Source organism: Protopterus annectens, chromosome 14.part0 (assembly GCF_019279795.1).
Source record: "Protopterus annectens isolate FY-2018-M chromosome 14.part0, PAN1.0, whole genome shotgun sequence".
Classification (NCBI taxonomy): domain Eukaryota; kingdom Metazoa; phylum Chordata; order Ceratodontiformes; family Protopteridae; genus Protopterus; species Protopterus annectens.
Genome location: NC_056748.1, coordinates 1039260101 through 1039278075, shown reverse-complemented (window position 1 = coordinate 1039278075; position 17975 = coordinate 1039260101). Strand labels below are relative to the sequence as shown.

At 44.1% G+C, this 17975-nt stretch overlaps 1 protein-coding gene across 2 annotated transcripts in view; it reads left to right on the top strand.

Moving 5' to 3' along the window:
- The window catches only part of ZMYM3 (zinc finger MYM-type containing 3), a 3891108-nt gene that overhangs the window by 2216090 nt on the left and 1657043 nt on the right, over window positions 1–17975 (top strand). For both annotated transcript variants that reach the window (XM_044056844.1, XM_044056843.1), the window contains exon 14: window positions 12681–12739. In XM_044056844.1, the coding sequence (XP_043912779.1) occupies window positions 12681–12739 (59 nt within the window). The remainder of the gene's footprint in view (window positions 1–12680; window positions 12740–17975) is intronic.

The following is a 17975-nucleotide window of genomic DNA, read 5'->3' as shown; positions in this document are numbered from 1 at the left end:
CTTGAGTTAGAGGACCTAGTCCTTGTGGTTGTGTGATTGCTAGTGCGGTAAGGGCTAGGCCCATTTAAGTTAGAGTCCTCTCTCTTTGTGTTTGACTTGTTTCATTTTGGCTGCATCTTCAGTGCTATGTCTAAGGAGGTAAAAGATCATAAACCCTCAGGGTTTAAAAAGTGTGTGAAATGTTTGCAGATGATGTCCATTACCAATGGCCACAGTAACTGTGTGTATTGCCTTGGGGCCATCCATTTACAAGAAACCTTTTTGTTTTGTCACTCGTTCAGTGTCAGGGTATTACAGGAAAGAGAATAAACTGATACTAAAAGGTCTTAAGCCCTCTTTTGAGGAAGACCTGGCCAGTTCGTCGTCTTCCTCTAAATCGCATGGTTCCAAGAAAGAAAAGACTAAACCTTCTAAGAGGCATTCTCCGGCACCATCTGGTGCATCGGAACTGCCTTCCAAAATTTCCAAACCAGACCAGTCTTCTTCCTCCTCGGCTCCACTGAGTTTGGAACCAGTCGAGGACATAGCTACTATGGCTACAGTGTCGGCACCAGGCAGTTCGGAGCTGACCACTGATAGACATCGGAGCTGGTCTAGAGATCCTTTGCCAGTCTCCCCTACATTAAGGTCCCCTATATTACAGAGATCTAAATCTCCCGCACTGTCTTCCAGATCTTCCAGGAGCCTATCAGAAGAAGATGTGGAGAGAGTAGTGCTGAGACTCCTGAAGTCATCTGCCTTACAGAAAATGCTGTTGGCTCTGACCCAGTCAGTTCTGGAGCCACTCGAGTCCATTTCCCCTTCTGTGATTCCTCCTCCGAGCCGTGCTGGGCTTTTGGAGCCGCTGGTCATGGAACCCTCGGTTCCAGCTCTCCCTGAGGTTGTCTCAGAGCAGAGTTCCCTTGCCACCTTTGGTGGCATCCGTGGTGTCTAGGAGCCGAACCTCCCCAGTCAGCACCGACAAGGTCGCCTGGAACCAGACCTCTTTGGTTCCGAGTCTCCCTCTCGATGTGTCAGCTAGGGTGAGCTCGAACCCTACATCTATCTCGGAGCTGATGGCGTCCTGTTTCTCCTCGGAGCCAGGGAGGTCTTTGGAGCTGGAGAGGTCGGCCTTCGAGATGATGAGAAGTGTGCTGTCTCGATCATCAGCTCCACCCAGGGGTGCCGACACTCTTCCCCCTTGGGCACTGACTTCCGTCTCAGCACCTACTCCCTCTCTTGACAGCAGAGACCCGCAGCCTCAGCAGCCTCCAGCTGGTGGTCCCCACTCTTCCAAGACCTCCCCAGAATACCCTTCTGAGGAGCCCCCTCTGAAGAGGACATGCAAGAGGAAGCATGTAGACTCCCAGGATGAGTCTGTTACATCTGATACGGAACTCGATAAGTCAAAAGGGTCCCCCAAGTCGTCCTCTGATGATGTCACCTTTGTGGACATCTTAGAGATCCTCAAGCAGAGGTGCGGCTTGCCCACTGTTACCCCTTCTGATGAGGAGTCTGTGTACCTGAAGGCTTTCGGGTCTCAACCTTTAGCCTCTTGGGTGTCTCCACCCTTTGACGAACTTTTTGAGCTTGTTAGTCGAATGGTTTGGGGGACTCCTGGAGCCAGTCCCCAGGAGACTTAATAAATTTCTGTCAGCCCCCAAGGAGAAGGAATTTTTATCAAAGGGTGTGCCCGTAGATGCCATGGTGGTGGTGGTGGCCACTAAGGAGGAACTAGTGGAGACTTCATCTGTCCATCCTCCGAACAAGGACTCTCGAACGATGGATAGGTATGGGAAGCGCATCTTTTCGTTAGGGCATTCACTCTCAGATCGCTGAACTACCTAACACACTTTACAAGGCTTCAAAGAGATCTCCTGAAGGAGTTAGGAGAGACTCTACAACGTACATCCACTGAAGGAGTCCCTGATAAGGTGTCTGCTCAGTTGTCCACCTTGAATTCCATTGTTAACCCGTCCATGAGGCTGATCTCTTATGCAGCCGATGGAGCGAGCAGGGCAGCGGGTTCAGGAGTTTCCCTAAGGAGGCACTCCTGGATGCACTTGTGTAATTTTGTGGAGCCTTTCAATTCTACTTTCACCAATGCCCCCTTTGACAGTTCTTCATTGTTTGGACCTAAGGTAAAAGACACACTCAAAAAAGCAAGAAGGGAAAACACTCTCTGCCGTTGGAATACGTTTTACTGTCCCCTCTAGACCATTTCCCAAGAGTCAGAGAGGTGGTAAAATGTGGTTTAAGAAGTCCCAGAGGTTTTTCCTGGATGTACAGGGTGACTCCTCCTTCAGAGGCAGAGGAGGAGGAGTAAATTGTAGACGTTGCCCTAGTGGCAGGGGCGGACTGCAAAACCAAGGAGGCTGCGATTCGTTTAGAGATCGGCCCTATCAGCACTCCTGATGTGGGGCCCGACTGTGCTTCTCTGGAGCCAGTCGGGGGTCGCATTTCTTTGTATCCGGAAGCCTGGCTAAGTATCACTCGAGACAGATGGCTACAAAGAATTGTCACCAGAGGTTACTCCATACCCTTGTCTCTTCCACATCATGTTCCCAGTTGGATCCCGGATGTTTCACCCAATCACTGGGGTCAAGCAATTGTAGAAGTGAACAAGTTGCCCGCAACCAGAGTCATTCAAGCTGACCCTGCAGACCAAGTAGGATTCGGGACTTACTCCAGATTCTTTTTAGTGCCAAAACGTACAGGGTACTGGAGGCCCATCTTTGACCTCAGCAAACTAAACGATTCCATATAGAAGGACATGTTCTGGATGGTGACACTGCAGTCTGTACTCCCTTTATTAGGGAAAGACACTTGGATGTGGTCAATATTTTATTTATTTCCGTTTGATTGCCGGGGAAGTCCACTGGGCCAAGAAGTACCCATTTTCAGTGGAGGCCCGGGGAGAAAAGCTCCAAAGGCAGTACAATCAAGGATACAATGCATGAGATAAAATACAATAGAATGTCCACACAGCAAGAATACATAGTAAGAACACTGCAAATGCAAAATTACAATAGAAAGTCCACATAGCAAGAATACATAGTAAGAATACTGCAAATGCTAAATAACAAATTTTTTTTTTTTTAGGTACTAACATAATTTGCAATATTTTCATCCTTAACAGTCAAGTGAGAGTCAGCTAAAACCATTTAGCTAGAATTAGAGAGCAGAAAGGTGCAGGAGTAGAGGGGCTTTGTGTAGAAAAACCTTGAAATTATATAGAGTGACAGCAAGAACATTTCCATTTCGAAGATAGGTGTAAGAAGAGTTGGGTTTTGAAGTATTCCGTGTTGGGTATGGTCCTAAGTGAAGGAGAGAGAGAGTTCCATTTTCTACCTAGAGAGAAGGATAGCAGTTGCTGGCCAGCGGGATGTTTAGGTCTGTGAATGGAGATTAGATTTTGGTGTTCAGATCTTAATGATCGGTGAGGGATATAAGGGGGAAGGATGTTGGATAATGCTGGGCATTTTTCTGGGTACAATATTAATTTATGAGTGGTTGTTAGTTGCAGATAGTCAGGGTGGTTGGGGAGTTGTAACCAGTTCAGGGATTGAAGGGTGAGGCAGTGGTGGCTTGAGGTTTTGGATTTAGTGGCGAATTTAGAGATTTTATTATAGCAAGCCTCAAGTTTAGAGGTGAGGGAGGCAGACAGATTAGTTAGAAGAGAGGCACCATAAAGAGAGGGAAGGAGGTAGCTAAGGTTTGCCTAGAGGAGTTTGAAAGAAATAGATTATTCCTATAGAGCATACCTAACTTTTGGTGTTTTTTTTATGTTTTGTTGTATGTGGAGGTCGAATTTGAGGCGTTCGTCAATGGTTATGCCAAGGAGTTTAGCATAGGGGACCACTTTTATAGGGGTGTTGGTTTGGCTGAGGATGTTGAAAGTGTTTTTGTCAAAGGAAGAAGCCTTGGTAGGGAGGAAAATTAGTATTTTGGATTTATTGGAGTTGAGGGAGAGATGGTTTTGGTGCATCCAGTTTTCTGTAGTGGAAACAGCTGTTTGTGTTTTAGAGAGAAGTTCAGAAAATTTTTGGGTGGCACAAACTAAGGTAGAGTCATCAGCGTATTGGATGATTGTAGTGTCAGGGAGAGCAGTGTGAAGGTTGTTTATGAAGATGTTGAACAGCATGGGACCGAGGATGGATCCCTGAGGAACGCCAGTAGGAGTAGGTAAGAAGGAGGAGGTAGAGTCCTTCCATCTGACAGCCTGAGATCTGTCAGAGAGGTAACTGGAGAACCAGGAAAGAGTATTAGTGGAGAGATTAAGGTTGGAGAGGTGGAAGAGAAAGTATGTATGGGAGATGGTGTCAAAGGCTTTAGATAGATCTAGCAGAACAGTGGATACAAGAAGTCCAGAATCTCGGGCTTGATTAACTGTTTCTAAGAAGGAAAGTAGGGCAGTTATGGTGCTGTGGCCGGGACGGAAACCGTGTTGGGTGGGTGTAAGTAACTGATTCTGAGTTAAGTAGGGTAAAAGTTGGTAGTGGACGCATTTCTCTAGAATTTTAGATATTGGAGAGAATAGGGCTGTGGGGTGGAAATTAGAAATGGAGTTGTTTTTACCTCCTTTATGAAGCGGTAGAATGTAGGCTGACTGCCAAAGTTTGGATTCTTATGACTCTTTTAAGGATCGGTTAATCAGGATGTTCATTGGGAGAGCAATTCCTTCGGCTGCGCATTTGAGGAAGGAGGGGGGAATGTTGTCGGGGGCATTGGAACATGGCTTTAGTTTGGATAAGAGCTTTTTTATAAATGTTGTGGAAACTGGTTTGAGTTGGAACATAGGGTAACGGTTATTAGAAGAGTTTAGGAAGTTGGAAGAATTGTTGTCAGGGAATGCTTTGGTTAGCTTGGCTATAGAATCTGTAAAGAAAGTATTGAAGAGAGAGCTCAGTTCCTCGTCAGTTAAACTGGGGTCAGGGCAGGGTTTATTTCTTGACCCAGGATGGAGAAGAGAGTTAACAGAGTTCCAGAATTGTTTTGGGTTGTTGTTATTATTGGACTGAAGTTTATTGTAGTAGTTTTTTTGTCCCAGGTGATTAGTTTTTTTACTTGGTTGCGGAGTTGGGTATATTGGAGCAAGGCAGAAGACAGTTTACTTTTCTGATAAAGCTTCCAGGATTTGTCTCTGAGATGCATGGTATGTTTAGTCTCTCTGGTCAGCCAAGGAGCAGAATTGGCTTTGATTCGTTTGTTCCCTAGGGGGGGCTAGGGAGTTGAGTATTTAGGATGATGGAGTTAAAATGTTCTACGGTGTTGTCGAGGGAGAGAGTGTAAAGGATTTGCCAGTTGATTTGTTTGAAATGTTGGAGAAAATTGTGGGTTGAAGTTGCTGAGGTTACGAGTTTGAATGTAATTATGTTGGAATTGTGAGGGGTTAGCTGAGAGATGAATGAAGGCAGAGAGATGGTCACTAAAGAAGTCAGGGATAGTTCCCGATAGAGAGATTTTGTTTGGATGGGTGACTAAAATCCAATCTATGATGGATCCTGGGGGTGTTTTTTTTAGGTCTGGTTGTAGAATGGATTACTTGGGAGAAGTTGAAAAGGTTGATAGCTAGGGAGGGGGAAGGTGTGCTGATTTTGTTCCAGTCAATGTTGACGTCGCCTAGAATAAATGTTTCATATTTTTATTTCAGATGAGGCCCAGTGGAGAATATTCTCCAAGGTAGAGATATTATCGCCTGGAGAGATGTATAAGGAAATGAAGTAGATATTTTTATGTTTATTGAGTTGGAGCAGACATGCAGTTATTTCAGTATTTTTGAATAGAGGGGTTGGGATTTGCAGGGGGATTATGGAGAGAAGGTTAGAGTAGATTAGGGCAGAGCCTCCACCTTTTTTGTTTAATCAGTCACTCCTGAGGATGTTGAATCCTGGAGGTAAGATTTCAGAATCAGAGTCATGGGGAATTAGCCAGGTTTCTGAGATGGCTAAGATGTCAGGTTGATTGTGATTAATCCAAGCATGAACATGGTGAATTTTGTTGTTAAGACTCTGGGCATTGATAGTGAAGACCTTAAGGGTGCTAAGAGAGGAAGTAGGAGAAGGAGGAGGGAGAGGCTTATTTAAAGTGAGGGAGGAGGGGGAAGGAGGAGTTTGTACTGAGGCAGGGGCCAGGGTTAGGGTGAATGTCTCCAGATAAGGCTAGGAAATTAAATGAGATAACTTTATGTATTTTAAGTTTGGAGAGTAGGAAGATGTTTGGGGTTAGTGGAAATATAAGAGAGAAGCTTTTTGTAGAGGAAGAGAGTATTTTGGGATGGAAGAGGTGTAGTAGGTTTATTGGGATAAGGGAGGGGGAAATGGAGTGGAAGTGAGTGAGTAGAAGAGGTTGTGGGTGAGTGAAAGTGATAGTATGAGTAGTAGGCAGGTATGGATGAGTTTTTAAGCAGTATGAAGTAGCATGATTGAGAGGAATAAGAAAGATGAGAAGAGAGAAGGGGAGTCTGAGGGAAAAGAGAATTTGGGAGAGCATGTTTGAATGGGTGGGGTATGGAAGGGAGAAATAAGAAAGGTAGAAGAGAGGGGTTGTGGAGAGGTGAAGGAGTGGAAGGGAGATATAAAGCTAGGAGAGGAGAGGGTAGGGTAAGTGTAGTGAGAAGAGGGAGGAGTATGAGTGGGTGGGGAAAATGAGGCGGGTTAAGATTGGTTAATTGATGTAGGAATTGAGGGAGTAGGGAAAGACTGTGATTGGTTGAAACAAATGGAGGGAGGAGTTGGTGAGGTATGTGGAGGTGCTGGGGGCAGGTGGTATTTGGGGGCAGGGTAGGGGAGCGGAGTGAGCCCGAAGGGCGAACTGAGCGGGAAGAGCCAGAGGAGGAGAAAGTGAGGAAGACCATCAGTAAAGAGTGAGTAGTCAGAAGGTAAGTTTAGCAGAGATGTGAAAATAGGTAAGTTAAGTGAAGGAGAGAGGAGGATGGCTAGTGAGATGTGCAGAGAAGAGGAGTTAGAGGGTAGATGCAAAGGAGAAAGACAGAGGGAGAAGGAAGAGACTTCAGAAAAGGGAATAGAGGAGGGCTGAGTATAAAGGTAAGAATGGCTGGGAGTCCTGGATAGTAGAGAGGGAGAGAGCAGAGGAAAGGATGTTAGAGGGCTGTAGTAGGGGAGATAAGGAAGGAGAGGGAAAAATAGTGGGAACAGTAAGAAGGTAGAGGAGCACCACCTAGTGGTCAGTCAGTCTGGAGCAGTAGAGACCCCAAGGGGAGAATCAGGAAGGGAGCTAACGAGGTTCAGGAAGGCAGTAAGAAGTACAGGGAGAACTGAAGCAGCAGAGAAGGGAGTTGAAATTATGGGGAGAACTAGGAGTGCAAGCAGTAAAGAAGAGGGGGTAGTGGCTGCTGGCTAGTCTGGCAGGGAAGCGTACTGCGACCTAGTAGAATCAACTAATTAACAGCACAGAGTTATAAACAGTACACATACTTTCTTGAATCCTTGTAGTAGGAGAACTCAGGGAACAGTAAGGCCTTATAGTTTCGGATTAATAGTTCGTTGGAGCTGGTTCTTGGCCAGAGAGTTCAGGAGGGTATTTTCAGCAGGTTAGGTCAGGGTGGGCAGGGGCCCAAGTTTCTTGAATCCTTGTAGTAGGAGAAGTCAGAGAACAGTAAGGCCTTATAGTTTCGATTAATAGTTCGTTGGAGCTGGTTCTTGGCCAGAGAGTTCAGGAGGGTGTTTTCAGCAGGTTAAGTCAGGGTGGGCAGGGGCCCAAGTTTCTTGAATCCTTGCAGTAGGAGAACTCAGGGAACAGTAAGGCCTTATAGTTTCAGATTAATAGTTCGTTGGAGCTGGTTCTTGGCCAGAGAGTTCAGGAGGGTATTTTCAGCAGGGTGGGCAAGGGCCCAAGTTTCTTGAATCCTTGTAGTAGGAGAACTCAGGGAACAGTGAGGTCTTATAGTTTCGAATTAATAGTTCGTTGGAGCTGGTTCTTGGCCAGAGAGTTCAGGAGGATATTTTCAGCCGGTTAGGGCAGGGTGGGCAAGGGCCCAAGTTTCTTGAATCCTTGTAGTAGGAGAACTCAGGGAACAGTAAGGCCTTATAGTTTCGGATTAATAGTTCGTTAGAGCTGGTTCTTGGCCAGAGAGTTCAGGAGGGTATTTTCAGCAGGTTAGGGCAGGGGCCCAAGTACTTGGGTGCGGACGCTGGAGCCAGGGAGACACAGCAGCTGAGGGGTAGAGTAGGGAAATAAAGATAGAAAATAGACCTCCAAGATGCGTAATACCATATAAAAATTGACAGAACATCGAGGAGCCATCTACGCTTCTGGCTGGGAGCCAGTCACTACCAGTTTCATGCTCTGTCCCTTTCGTCTCAGCACAGCCCCCAGGATGTTCACCAAGTGTATGGCAGTAGTGACAGCTCACCTGAGACGTCTAGGATTCAAAGTGTTTCCGTATCTGGACGACTGGCTCCTGACCGCCCCCACCAGGCATCTACTTCTTCAAACCAGAGACGCCACTATCCAACTTTGTGTCCAGTTGGGTATTACTATAAATCGCGTAAAGTCTGCCTTATCACCCTCTCAATTTGTGACTCTTATAGGCGCAGAAATAAACACAATAGCCATGTTCGCTTGTCTTCCAGCAGAAAGGGCACAGAATCTTGTACAACAAATTCACCGTCTTCAACCCCTCCAAAAAGTCAAGGCAAAGACTGTACTGAAAGTTGTAGGGACCATGGCCTCATATTACTAGTGCCTTTAGCCAGACTATACATGCAAATTCTTCAATGGCTTCTATCATCCCAGTGGTCCTTCCAACAACTGCCTCTATACCACCACATCCTCTTAACAGAGTCTTGCAAGAAGGACCTCCGCTGGTGGATCCAACCCAGCCAGTTAATGATAGGCACCCCATTCCTCCCTCATCAACCCGTTGCCACTGTGACCACGGATGCCTCACAGATAGGGTGGGGGTTGGGGGTATTATCTAGGTAGGACTGTCCAAGGCACATGGCAAGATCACAAGGCCCACCTGTATATCAATATCCTAGAGATGAGGGCAGTGCTTCTGGCGTTGCAAGCACTCCATGACCTTCTTCCTCTTGGGATGATTGCAATACAGTCAGACAACATGTCGGTAGTATGGTATCTCAACAAATAAGGCAGAGCCAGATTATACCCACTCTGTCGAGAAGCCATTCGGGTTTGGAAATGGACAATATCTTCCCAGTGCTTTCTTGTGGCGACGCACATCCCGAGGACAACCAACGTGATAGCCGACAAACTCAGCCGGGCAATCCTGATGCCTTGCAAGTGGTCTCTGAAGCAAGAAATAGCAGAACAGATTTTCTGCAGATGGGGACAGCCTTGCTGCGATCTTTTTGCTAGCCCAATCAACTCCAAATGCAGTAGCTATTTCTCCCTCATCCCTTCTCCTGTGGAGTCACCGAGAGGTGCACTTATTCAAGATTGGCCCCTGGGTCTCCTTTATGCTTTCCCACCCTTTCCTCTCATATCCAAGGTTTATTCAGAAAGCGAAACTGTTGGGAAGCAAATTGATCCTCATTGTTCCTTACTGCCCTCGTCAGGTTTGGTTCCCCTTCCTCAGGCCTCACCTACTAGACGACCCATGGAGTCTGGACCCAGTGCCATATCTATTGACGCAAATGTCAGTCTCTCTTATCCCAGCCTCCACACCCTCAGTTTGACAGCTTGGCTGCTTCGGTTCCATTCCTAGTCAGGCTTCATGATTTCTTACCCTATGTGACTCACATTCTTACATCTTCTCATAAACCCACCACTAGAAAGTTATACACCAGCAAATCGAGAAGGTTTTCTCTCTGGACTGAGGAAAGGAATGTTGACCCTTATACTGCATCTGTTCTGGTGTTATTGGAATTCTTGTCTGAACTTTTTCACCAGGGTTCTGCTGCTGCCACAATTAGGGTTCAGTTGGCAGCAATTTCAAATTTCCATTTGGGTCAGCAGGAGTCCAATCTGATGTCAACAGATTGTGTAAGACCTTCCTTAAAGGTGCCACTTTGTTGAGACCTCCCTTTCAGGAACCGGTAGCTTCATGGGATTTGCACTTTGTTCTATCCAAATTAACGTCTCCACCCTTTGAGCCAGCTCATTCGTCTCCTTTGAAATTTCTGTCTTGGAAGACTTTGTTTCTGTTGGCAATCACATCTACTAGACGAGTTTCAGAGTTAAAAGCATTGTCTGTCAAACCCCCTTATTTGATTTTTGACAAAGACAGAGCATTTCTTCGTACTAGTCCATCCTTTGTCCCCAAGGTGTGCTCCCATAAGAACTTGAACCAAACTATAGAGCTTCCAGTGTTCTTCCCTAATCATTCCAATGCAGCAGAATACAGATTTCATCAGTTGGGCGTTCACAGACAATTACGGTTCTATTTACACCGGACCAAGGAATTCAGGAAGTCAGACCAATTATTTGTTTCCTTCTCCGACTCAAGATTAGGTCTCCCGGTTTCCAAAGTGACCCTCTCTAATTGGATCTCCAGTTGTATATCTTACATTTATTCTTCTGATGGTAAGCCTTTACCTTTCAAAATTAAGGCTCATTCCATGAGATCTCAGTCTACTTCTGCAGCCTTTCAATCCAGGGTTCCAATTGATATCTGTGCAGCAGCAACATGGGCTATCCGTCACACATTTATTACTCATTACAAATTGGATTTGGCCTCTATGGCTAGAGTCTCCTTTGGTTCCACGGTACTCAGGAGTATTTTTCCGTGAGCCACCCAAGAATAAGGTGCTAGGGACGCTGTCCCATATGTAAGAATGAAGGCGAGATAGGACTACAGAACATTAAGAAGTTATGTACTCACCATAACGTTCCATGTTTGTAGTCCATCTCGCCCTTCATTCTTACGAACCCACCCTCCTATCCCCTTCCTGGAAGGATCTGGAGACAGAAATTTTTTTTCTTAATAACTGGAGACCTTTTATTATTGTTTTTCTTTCTGGATAGTTTTTCGTTCTTTCTCTCTATAGTTAGCAGCAAACAAGATCTGGGGAATGTACTGGTGCACCATGGGATACCTACCTAGCTACAAGCCAACTAGAAGACTTTGAGCTTGCAAAAAGGCTGAGTTGGAGCCGAGGATCGGCTCCGAACCCATATGTAAGAATGAAGGGTGAGATGGACTACAAACATGGATCGTTATGGTGAGTACATAACTTGTTTTTTTAACTAATTGATAACTCTTCAGGGTTATAACCTTTTAGCTTTGTGGAATTTTGACCTGCAGTTTTTCATAGTAATTTTAGGGACTCTTCTGTCAAAGTGTTGTGTTCTGTTGTACAGTCCACTTTAGAAACAGGCGCTAACACTAAACAGTACTGTAGCTGAACTCTGGCCGGTGAGTGAGCCCAGACAAGGTGGCTAGCATTGTAGCACAACCTTAAAAATATTAAGAATAATAATAATTTTGGTGTCAACTCCAGGATCTGAAAAATACTTACATAGGATGCAATGTCCTCCATCACATCTTTTTTAAGCAATTTATCTGATGATGTGCTTGTTGTACCTACAAATGTTCACAGCTGTAATCATTTTGGTGGCTACTCCCAAGAACTGGAAAAAAAAAACATTTGTAAACAGTATTGCTCCTTCCCCCGACATTTTTTCTTAAATTGTTTTTTCTGATGGTACAGTTGCTACCTTTATTTAATTTTGCTTGGATGGTAATTTTTTTGTGTTGTATTTCTATTTTAGTGTGCAGTGCTTTACTTTAGTCTACTGCCTCTTCAGATTTACCTCATATACCAATTAATGCCTGGCAGATTCCTTCTGTTGTATTTGGCAATGTTTATAAAATTGAATATTTATGTTAGATTGGTTGCTTTCTGTTGTCATGGTGACACTTTTTGCTTCATGTTATTAACTTTGTCTCCTCCTGCACTGTTTCATTTTCTGTTTCTTGAGTTTAGGCTTTCACTTTCTTCTGGAGTTTGTTTATTTTTCCCTTATTGAATATCATTACTGTTCCTGATCAGGTAATGTACTTATATTTGAGTTTTTAGGCTTTTATTATTGCAAAATGGCTTTAATCTGAGCCACAGTCCTGATTTATGTTTTGTTCTATTTTTTATATTATTATTTTATTGTAGACTTAGTAATGTATTTGAGTTGGGGGTGTATATTTCTGGTATTTATTTTTTTTACTGATTTACTGGTTAGCATTTTCCCCAGATTATTTGCGCTTGACAGTTTTTTTCCTGCTAATTGACATTTCATGATGGTTGCGGTTTGTTGGATTTTGAAGTCTGAGGGAGAAGGGGTCTGTCAATGAATATGAGGTCCAGGTGGCTAGTTAACTAGCAATTTGATAGGTCAGTTTTCTTTCCCTATTTTGTAAATACATTTGTGCATATATTCACACTCACCTCTCCTTTCTCTCTCTCTCTATATATATATATTTATTTATTTATTGCATGTACACATACATACATGTGTGTACACATATTTATACACAGACACCTATTGTATGACTGTGTTTGGTAGATGGGGGAGTGAGGGAAGGGTCTGCCAAGTAGTAGAAGAATAGTATTCTTATTTGAAAACAGGTTTATCTGAGCAGTTTGCAAGTTAAAATTAATTCTGAATAGCAAGTAAACAGAAGACTAGGAAAGATAATTATCTTGCAGTGTATTGCGATGTTGACAATTTTATGGACATGTAAAGCTTCCTAAGTGTTTCTCAGGTCATTATTTTTCTTACAGGTCAGACACCAGAATCCAAACCAGCTCCAGCTACACCACAGAAATTGGAATCCAGTGTGGTATGCACTTCGCTTATTTTATTTTTCCTCATTTGAGGGGGTGGCTGAGTATCTGCCTACATGTATTGTTCAGTTAGACTTTTGATTGAGCACCTTGTTGCCTACATTTTCCAAATACCCATCAAGTTTGTGAGTAGTGGGTCATATAATTTTAGTGTCTTTTGTTGCCTGAATGTTGGATGCTTGTTCATTAGTTTTTGTTTTATTTGAAGTTTTCTTTTAAAGTCTACAAAGTAGAAATACATTTCTCAACTGAGAGAGCGGCCTGTGATTTGAAAGTCTTACTATAAAATAATTCCAGTTCAGTAACAAATCATTCTATAGTTGCTCCATGTATGCATTTGTTTTCACAGGCTGGACTTTCCCATAGTCTCACACTAAAGTACCGTCTTAAAAGCACACAAATTATTTTATTGGTTAGTAATTTATCAGTAACTTTTAAAATATGGAAGCAGTAAATAATCAGCTTTTAGAATGAGTATGCTTGCCTTGTGTTAATTCTTAATGTTTTGGTCTCAGGCACTTTGTGTGTACTGCAAATAGTTAGATTGTTTCATTTTTATTGCAATATACTTGCTTATTTTATTTCATTTAAACATTTTGTTATATTTTGTAAGCATTTTGAACACTTAAATAAAACATTTCAGTAAACAAATATGGTAACAGCAGTAGAGTTTTAAACTACTGCAGCCAGAAAACCCTGTCTAGAATATCAGATATGTAGAGCATCCAGTTGATTGTCTCTATTCTGCATTTATTGTTACCACAAATTACATTTATTTCTGTGTAATTTTTTTCTTTTCTAGAGATCCCACCTCCATTTGTTTAATCTCCTTTATAACATTCAGTACTTCAGTTACAGTTGTTTTAGATTTTGATTTCCATTTTGTAGTAGTTGCTTGATGTTCTTCGTGTTTCACTGTTGCAGTCATCACACTTGGGTTATCTGCCTGCAGGTAGCCCTCAGTTGGCCCGAATGCCAGAGTCCTGGGATTTCTGCGTCGGATGCTGTCGCTTCTTCCATGACGTCAGGTCATCAGGTGTATAAACAGGCAGCTGACGCCATTACATTAGTCTTTCTTGCCGAGGAGCCCGAAGCAGAAGCAGTTCGCAAGTGCTGGTCGGCCGCTACTTGAAATTTTCGTTTTTCGAGTTTCAAACCTGAAGTCTTCTAAAGCTAAGTACCCCGTTAGGGATCCTTTTTTCTTCCTCTAACTGATGTCAAAAAAATGTAACAATTGTCTTGCCTGTGGAAAGCAAATACCTGACAGAGATTTTCATTCTTACTGCATCACCTGTTTAGGCCCAGACCACGGCGTCTCTCGCTGTCACTTTTGTGTCGTATTTAATGCCTGAACTATTCGTCGTCAGGCTATCTTTGTCGCTAAATTCTTTCGCTCTCATTTTCCGTATTCCGAAATAGCTTTGATAAGCCATCTGACTACCGATCTTCCTAAAAAACATAAAGATAAAGACGGAGACAGACCGCATAGGTCCAAAACTGCCAAGGACACTTCCGTTAAGCTAGTTGCCAGTCTGCTGGTACTCAGTGGGGTGCCTTTGCAGTCCCTGATGCCTGCTTCTACAGATACACAGGCCTCTGCTGAGACCCATTCGGAGTCCGGTATGCCGCGAGATGCTTCTTTGACTATGGAACCTGTGGATGTCTCTACCTTGGATGGGTCCAGAGCTGCTATGCAGGCACTGGCTTCTGAGGGTGTATTCCGATCTATCGATGTTCGAATTAAACAGAAGACTTCATTTTTAGCTAAAACTTCCATGATTCTTAGGCCCAGAGTATGCACTACGCCTAGAAAACTGATGACTAAAGTGCATGCTCAAGCTCCAATGCCACAAAAACAAATGCTTAGAATGGCTGAAGACCTTATTACTCTAATTAGGGGAGGCCAGCCTTCCCCTGCTAAGAGACAAAGAATTGAGTTTCATTCTGATTCTACAGATCTGGCCTGAAAGCTCTCATGTGCACTTGTATACATTTATTTTAATAAAAGTTTTATTGTATTTTGGATATCGCCTTGGTGTCTCTTCATACAAGTTTTATTGGGACAGACCAGGAGTCCGATTACTCTGACCCTTCTGATTATCAGGACATGTCCTTATCAACCTGTGAGGATTCAGATGCAGAGAAATCCTTTCCCTCTGCCTCCCCTCCATAGGATTTTTCTTTTGGTGAAACCTTGCATACTTTAAGAGAGCATTTCCGCTGGGAATGCCAAGACTACCCTCAGTCCAAAAAGAAACTCAGAGAATTTTTAGAGTTGCCTCAGCACAGGCCTCTAGCTGTACACCCTGTTCTGGATGTTAGAGATGATGTCTTCATGGAATCCAGTCTTACCCCAGACGCTTTACCCCCCCCCCCCAGGCCCCTAGTAAACCTGACAGGTACTACAGAGTACCTGATTTTCACAAATTTCTCCAAGAATCCTACTGCGGATCCAGAGATCATTTCCCAGGGACCTAAAGGTATTAAGGCTACTACAGCTAAAAACCCTACCCCTTCAGACAGGGATTCTAGAGATTTAGACAGATTGGGTAAGAGGGTATGTACCTCTGCAACTCTTGCCATTAGGGCATTGAATTACCAGTTTCACATGTTGAAGTACCAGCAACATATTATGGCAATAATTGAATAAAAAATTGGGGTTCCTTCCAGATTGTGCAGAAAATAAAGATTTACAAGAGTTAATGCATTCTGCAAACCAAGTTAGTAAGCATACTTTGCAGTGTGACTTTGATGCCCTAGAAGCATCTTTCAGGGCTGCAGTCAGTGGTCTGTACTGAGAAGGCATGCTTGGCTGAAGGAACAAACATTGCCAGATCATGTCAAATCAAAACTACTAGACTCTCCTTTAAATAAGGACTGTTTGTTTGGCACCAAAACAGGAGAGGTTCTTAAAAAGATGGAAGAAAAAGCTAAATGTATGCAAACTGTTATAGAATTCTTACAAGTGCAGCCAGCTAGATTCAGTAGTCATTGGCCTTCTAAAAACTGGTCCTTTCCAGTCCCTTCCAGGCCTTCTCATTCCAAACCCAGGGGAAACGGACCACCCAGACTACAGTCTCAGGGTATGCAGAGATCTAAACAATGGAGTGCTCCCACCTCAAAAACAGGGAGTGGTAAGCCGCCCCCTTATGGAAAAAGTTCACAATGACTTTTCAGTTATCCTTCCCAGCCCTGGCCAATTACTTGTGCCCCTAGGAGGAAAAGTTTCCCTTCATACAAAAAACTGGATGTCCATTACTCAGGACCAATGGGTCCTAAACATTGTATCCCAGGGGTACAGATTCTACTTCCATTCACTGCCAACCCCAAGCGGGTTTCCAGACCTTCCTCCAAACCAGTGAGCAGAGGCTCAAAAGCAAGTACTTTCCCTTCTCAATATCAGAGTAATTCAACCTGTTCTAGTAGAACAAAGGGGGCAGGGTTTCTACTCCAGACTTTTCCTGGTGCCCAGAAAAGAGGGCTCTTGGCACCCTATCCTGGATCTATCAATTCTCAACACCTTTTTGGTGGTCACAAAATTCAAGATGTTTACCCTGCAGTAGCTTTTCCCTATGCTAGCCAAGGATGCCTGGTTAGTCACTCTAGACTTAAATGAAGCTTATCTGCACATCCCAATAAGGGAGTCATGCAGGAAATATCTACGCTTCAGGGCAGGCTGTATTCACTATTAGTTCTCTGCACTTCCCTTTGGCTTATCTATTGTGCCCAGAGTATTCACAAAGTGCCTGGCTCCAGCCATTGCATATTCAGGCAGAAAAATATCCAAATTTTCCCATACTTGGACGATTGCCTGATTCAGGCGGACAGTCAGGAATTGCTACTTCAGCACCTGGCATTTGTAAAAAGCCTTCTCACTTCATTGGGGTTACACCAGCAACTAAAAGAAACCACAACTGGTGCCCAGTCAAAAGATTGTATTCCTGGGAACAAGCTTGGACACAACGTCCCAGATGGCATTTTTCACAACAGAAAAACATGTCTATTGACCAACTACTTCAAACAATTGGCCACCAGTACCCTGCTATCTGCAAGGAAAATACTGTAAGCCCTAGGGTTCATGGCCTCATATGTTCTGCTAATTCCATATGCAAGACTGCATATGAGGAAACTTCAATTGTACTTAAAAAGTCTTTGGTGCCAATTTTCTCAGGACCTAGAAACAATCATTCCAATCATACATTGTCTAAGGGCAGAGTTCCTTTGATGGGCAGAAGCATGCAACCACAACAAGGAACTGCCTTTCACTCAACCCCTCGCCGCCCAAACCCTGACAACAGACGCATCAGACTAGGCATGGGGTGCTCACATGGCAGGCAAATGCATTCAGGGCCACTGGCTCCCAGGCCAAATTCTCCTGCACATCTATGAAAAAGAGATGCTAGCTGTACAGAATGCTCTGACAGCCTTCAAATACCTAATCCTTCCAGGATAGCTGCTGATAAAAACAGACAACACCACAGTTATGTGGTACATAAACAAGCAGGGGGGAACCCATTCTTACCCACTCTGAAGGTTAGCCATGGCCCTGTGGAACACAGCTTTGAGCAACCAAGTGCATCTACAAGCTCAATTCCTGCCAGGCAAACAAAATTCACTGGCAGACGACTTAAGCAGAAATTTCCTAGATCCACACGAGTGGAAACTGGAGCCCAATACCTTCAACTTTCTAATCCAGAGGTGGGGGACACCGGAGGTGGACCTCTTTGCCTCCCCTGAGAACCACCAGTTGAGCAAATTCTGCACCAGGAACCCTCAAAGCAGGACCTGGAAGGTGTATGCCCTATCCTTCCAGTGGGAAAACCTCTCAGTTTATGCCTTTTCCCCTCTGCCCCTCCTCTCAATAGTACTACTCAAGTTCAAACGGGACAGGCCAAGGGCAATTCTTATTGCCCAAGACTGGCCACGTCAGCACTGGTACCCACTCTTACACAGTCTGACAACAGTGCCACCCTGGCACTTTCACCAGACTCCTACCCTGCTGTCTCAGCAGGAGGGACAGATTTTGGATCCACAGTTGCAAACCCTAAACCTTGCAGCCTAGCTTATCCCCTGAATAGACCACCAGCAACCCTCAGCAAACAGGTGCTGGACATCATTCTCAAAGCCAAGAGGCCTAGTACTAGGAAATCCTATGCTGAAAAGTGGAAAAGATATTGTTCTTGGAATCAGTCTCAAGGAAAGGACACAACAGTGCCCCCCTTACCTCTAATC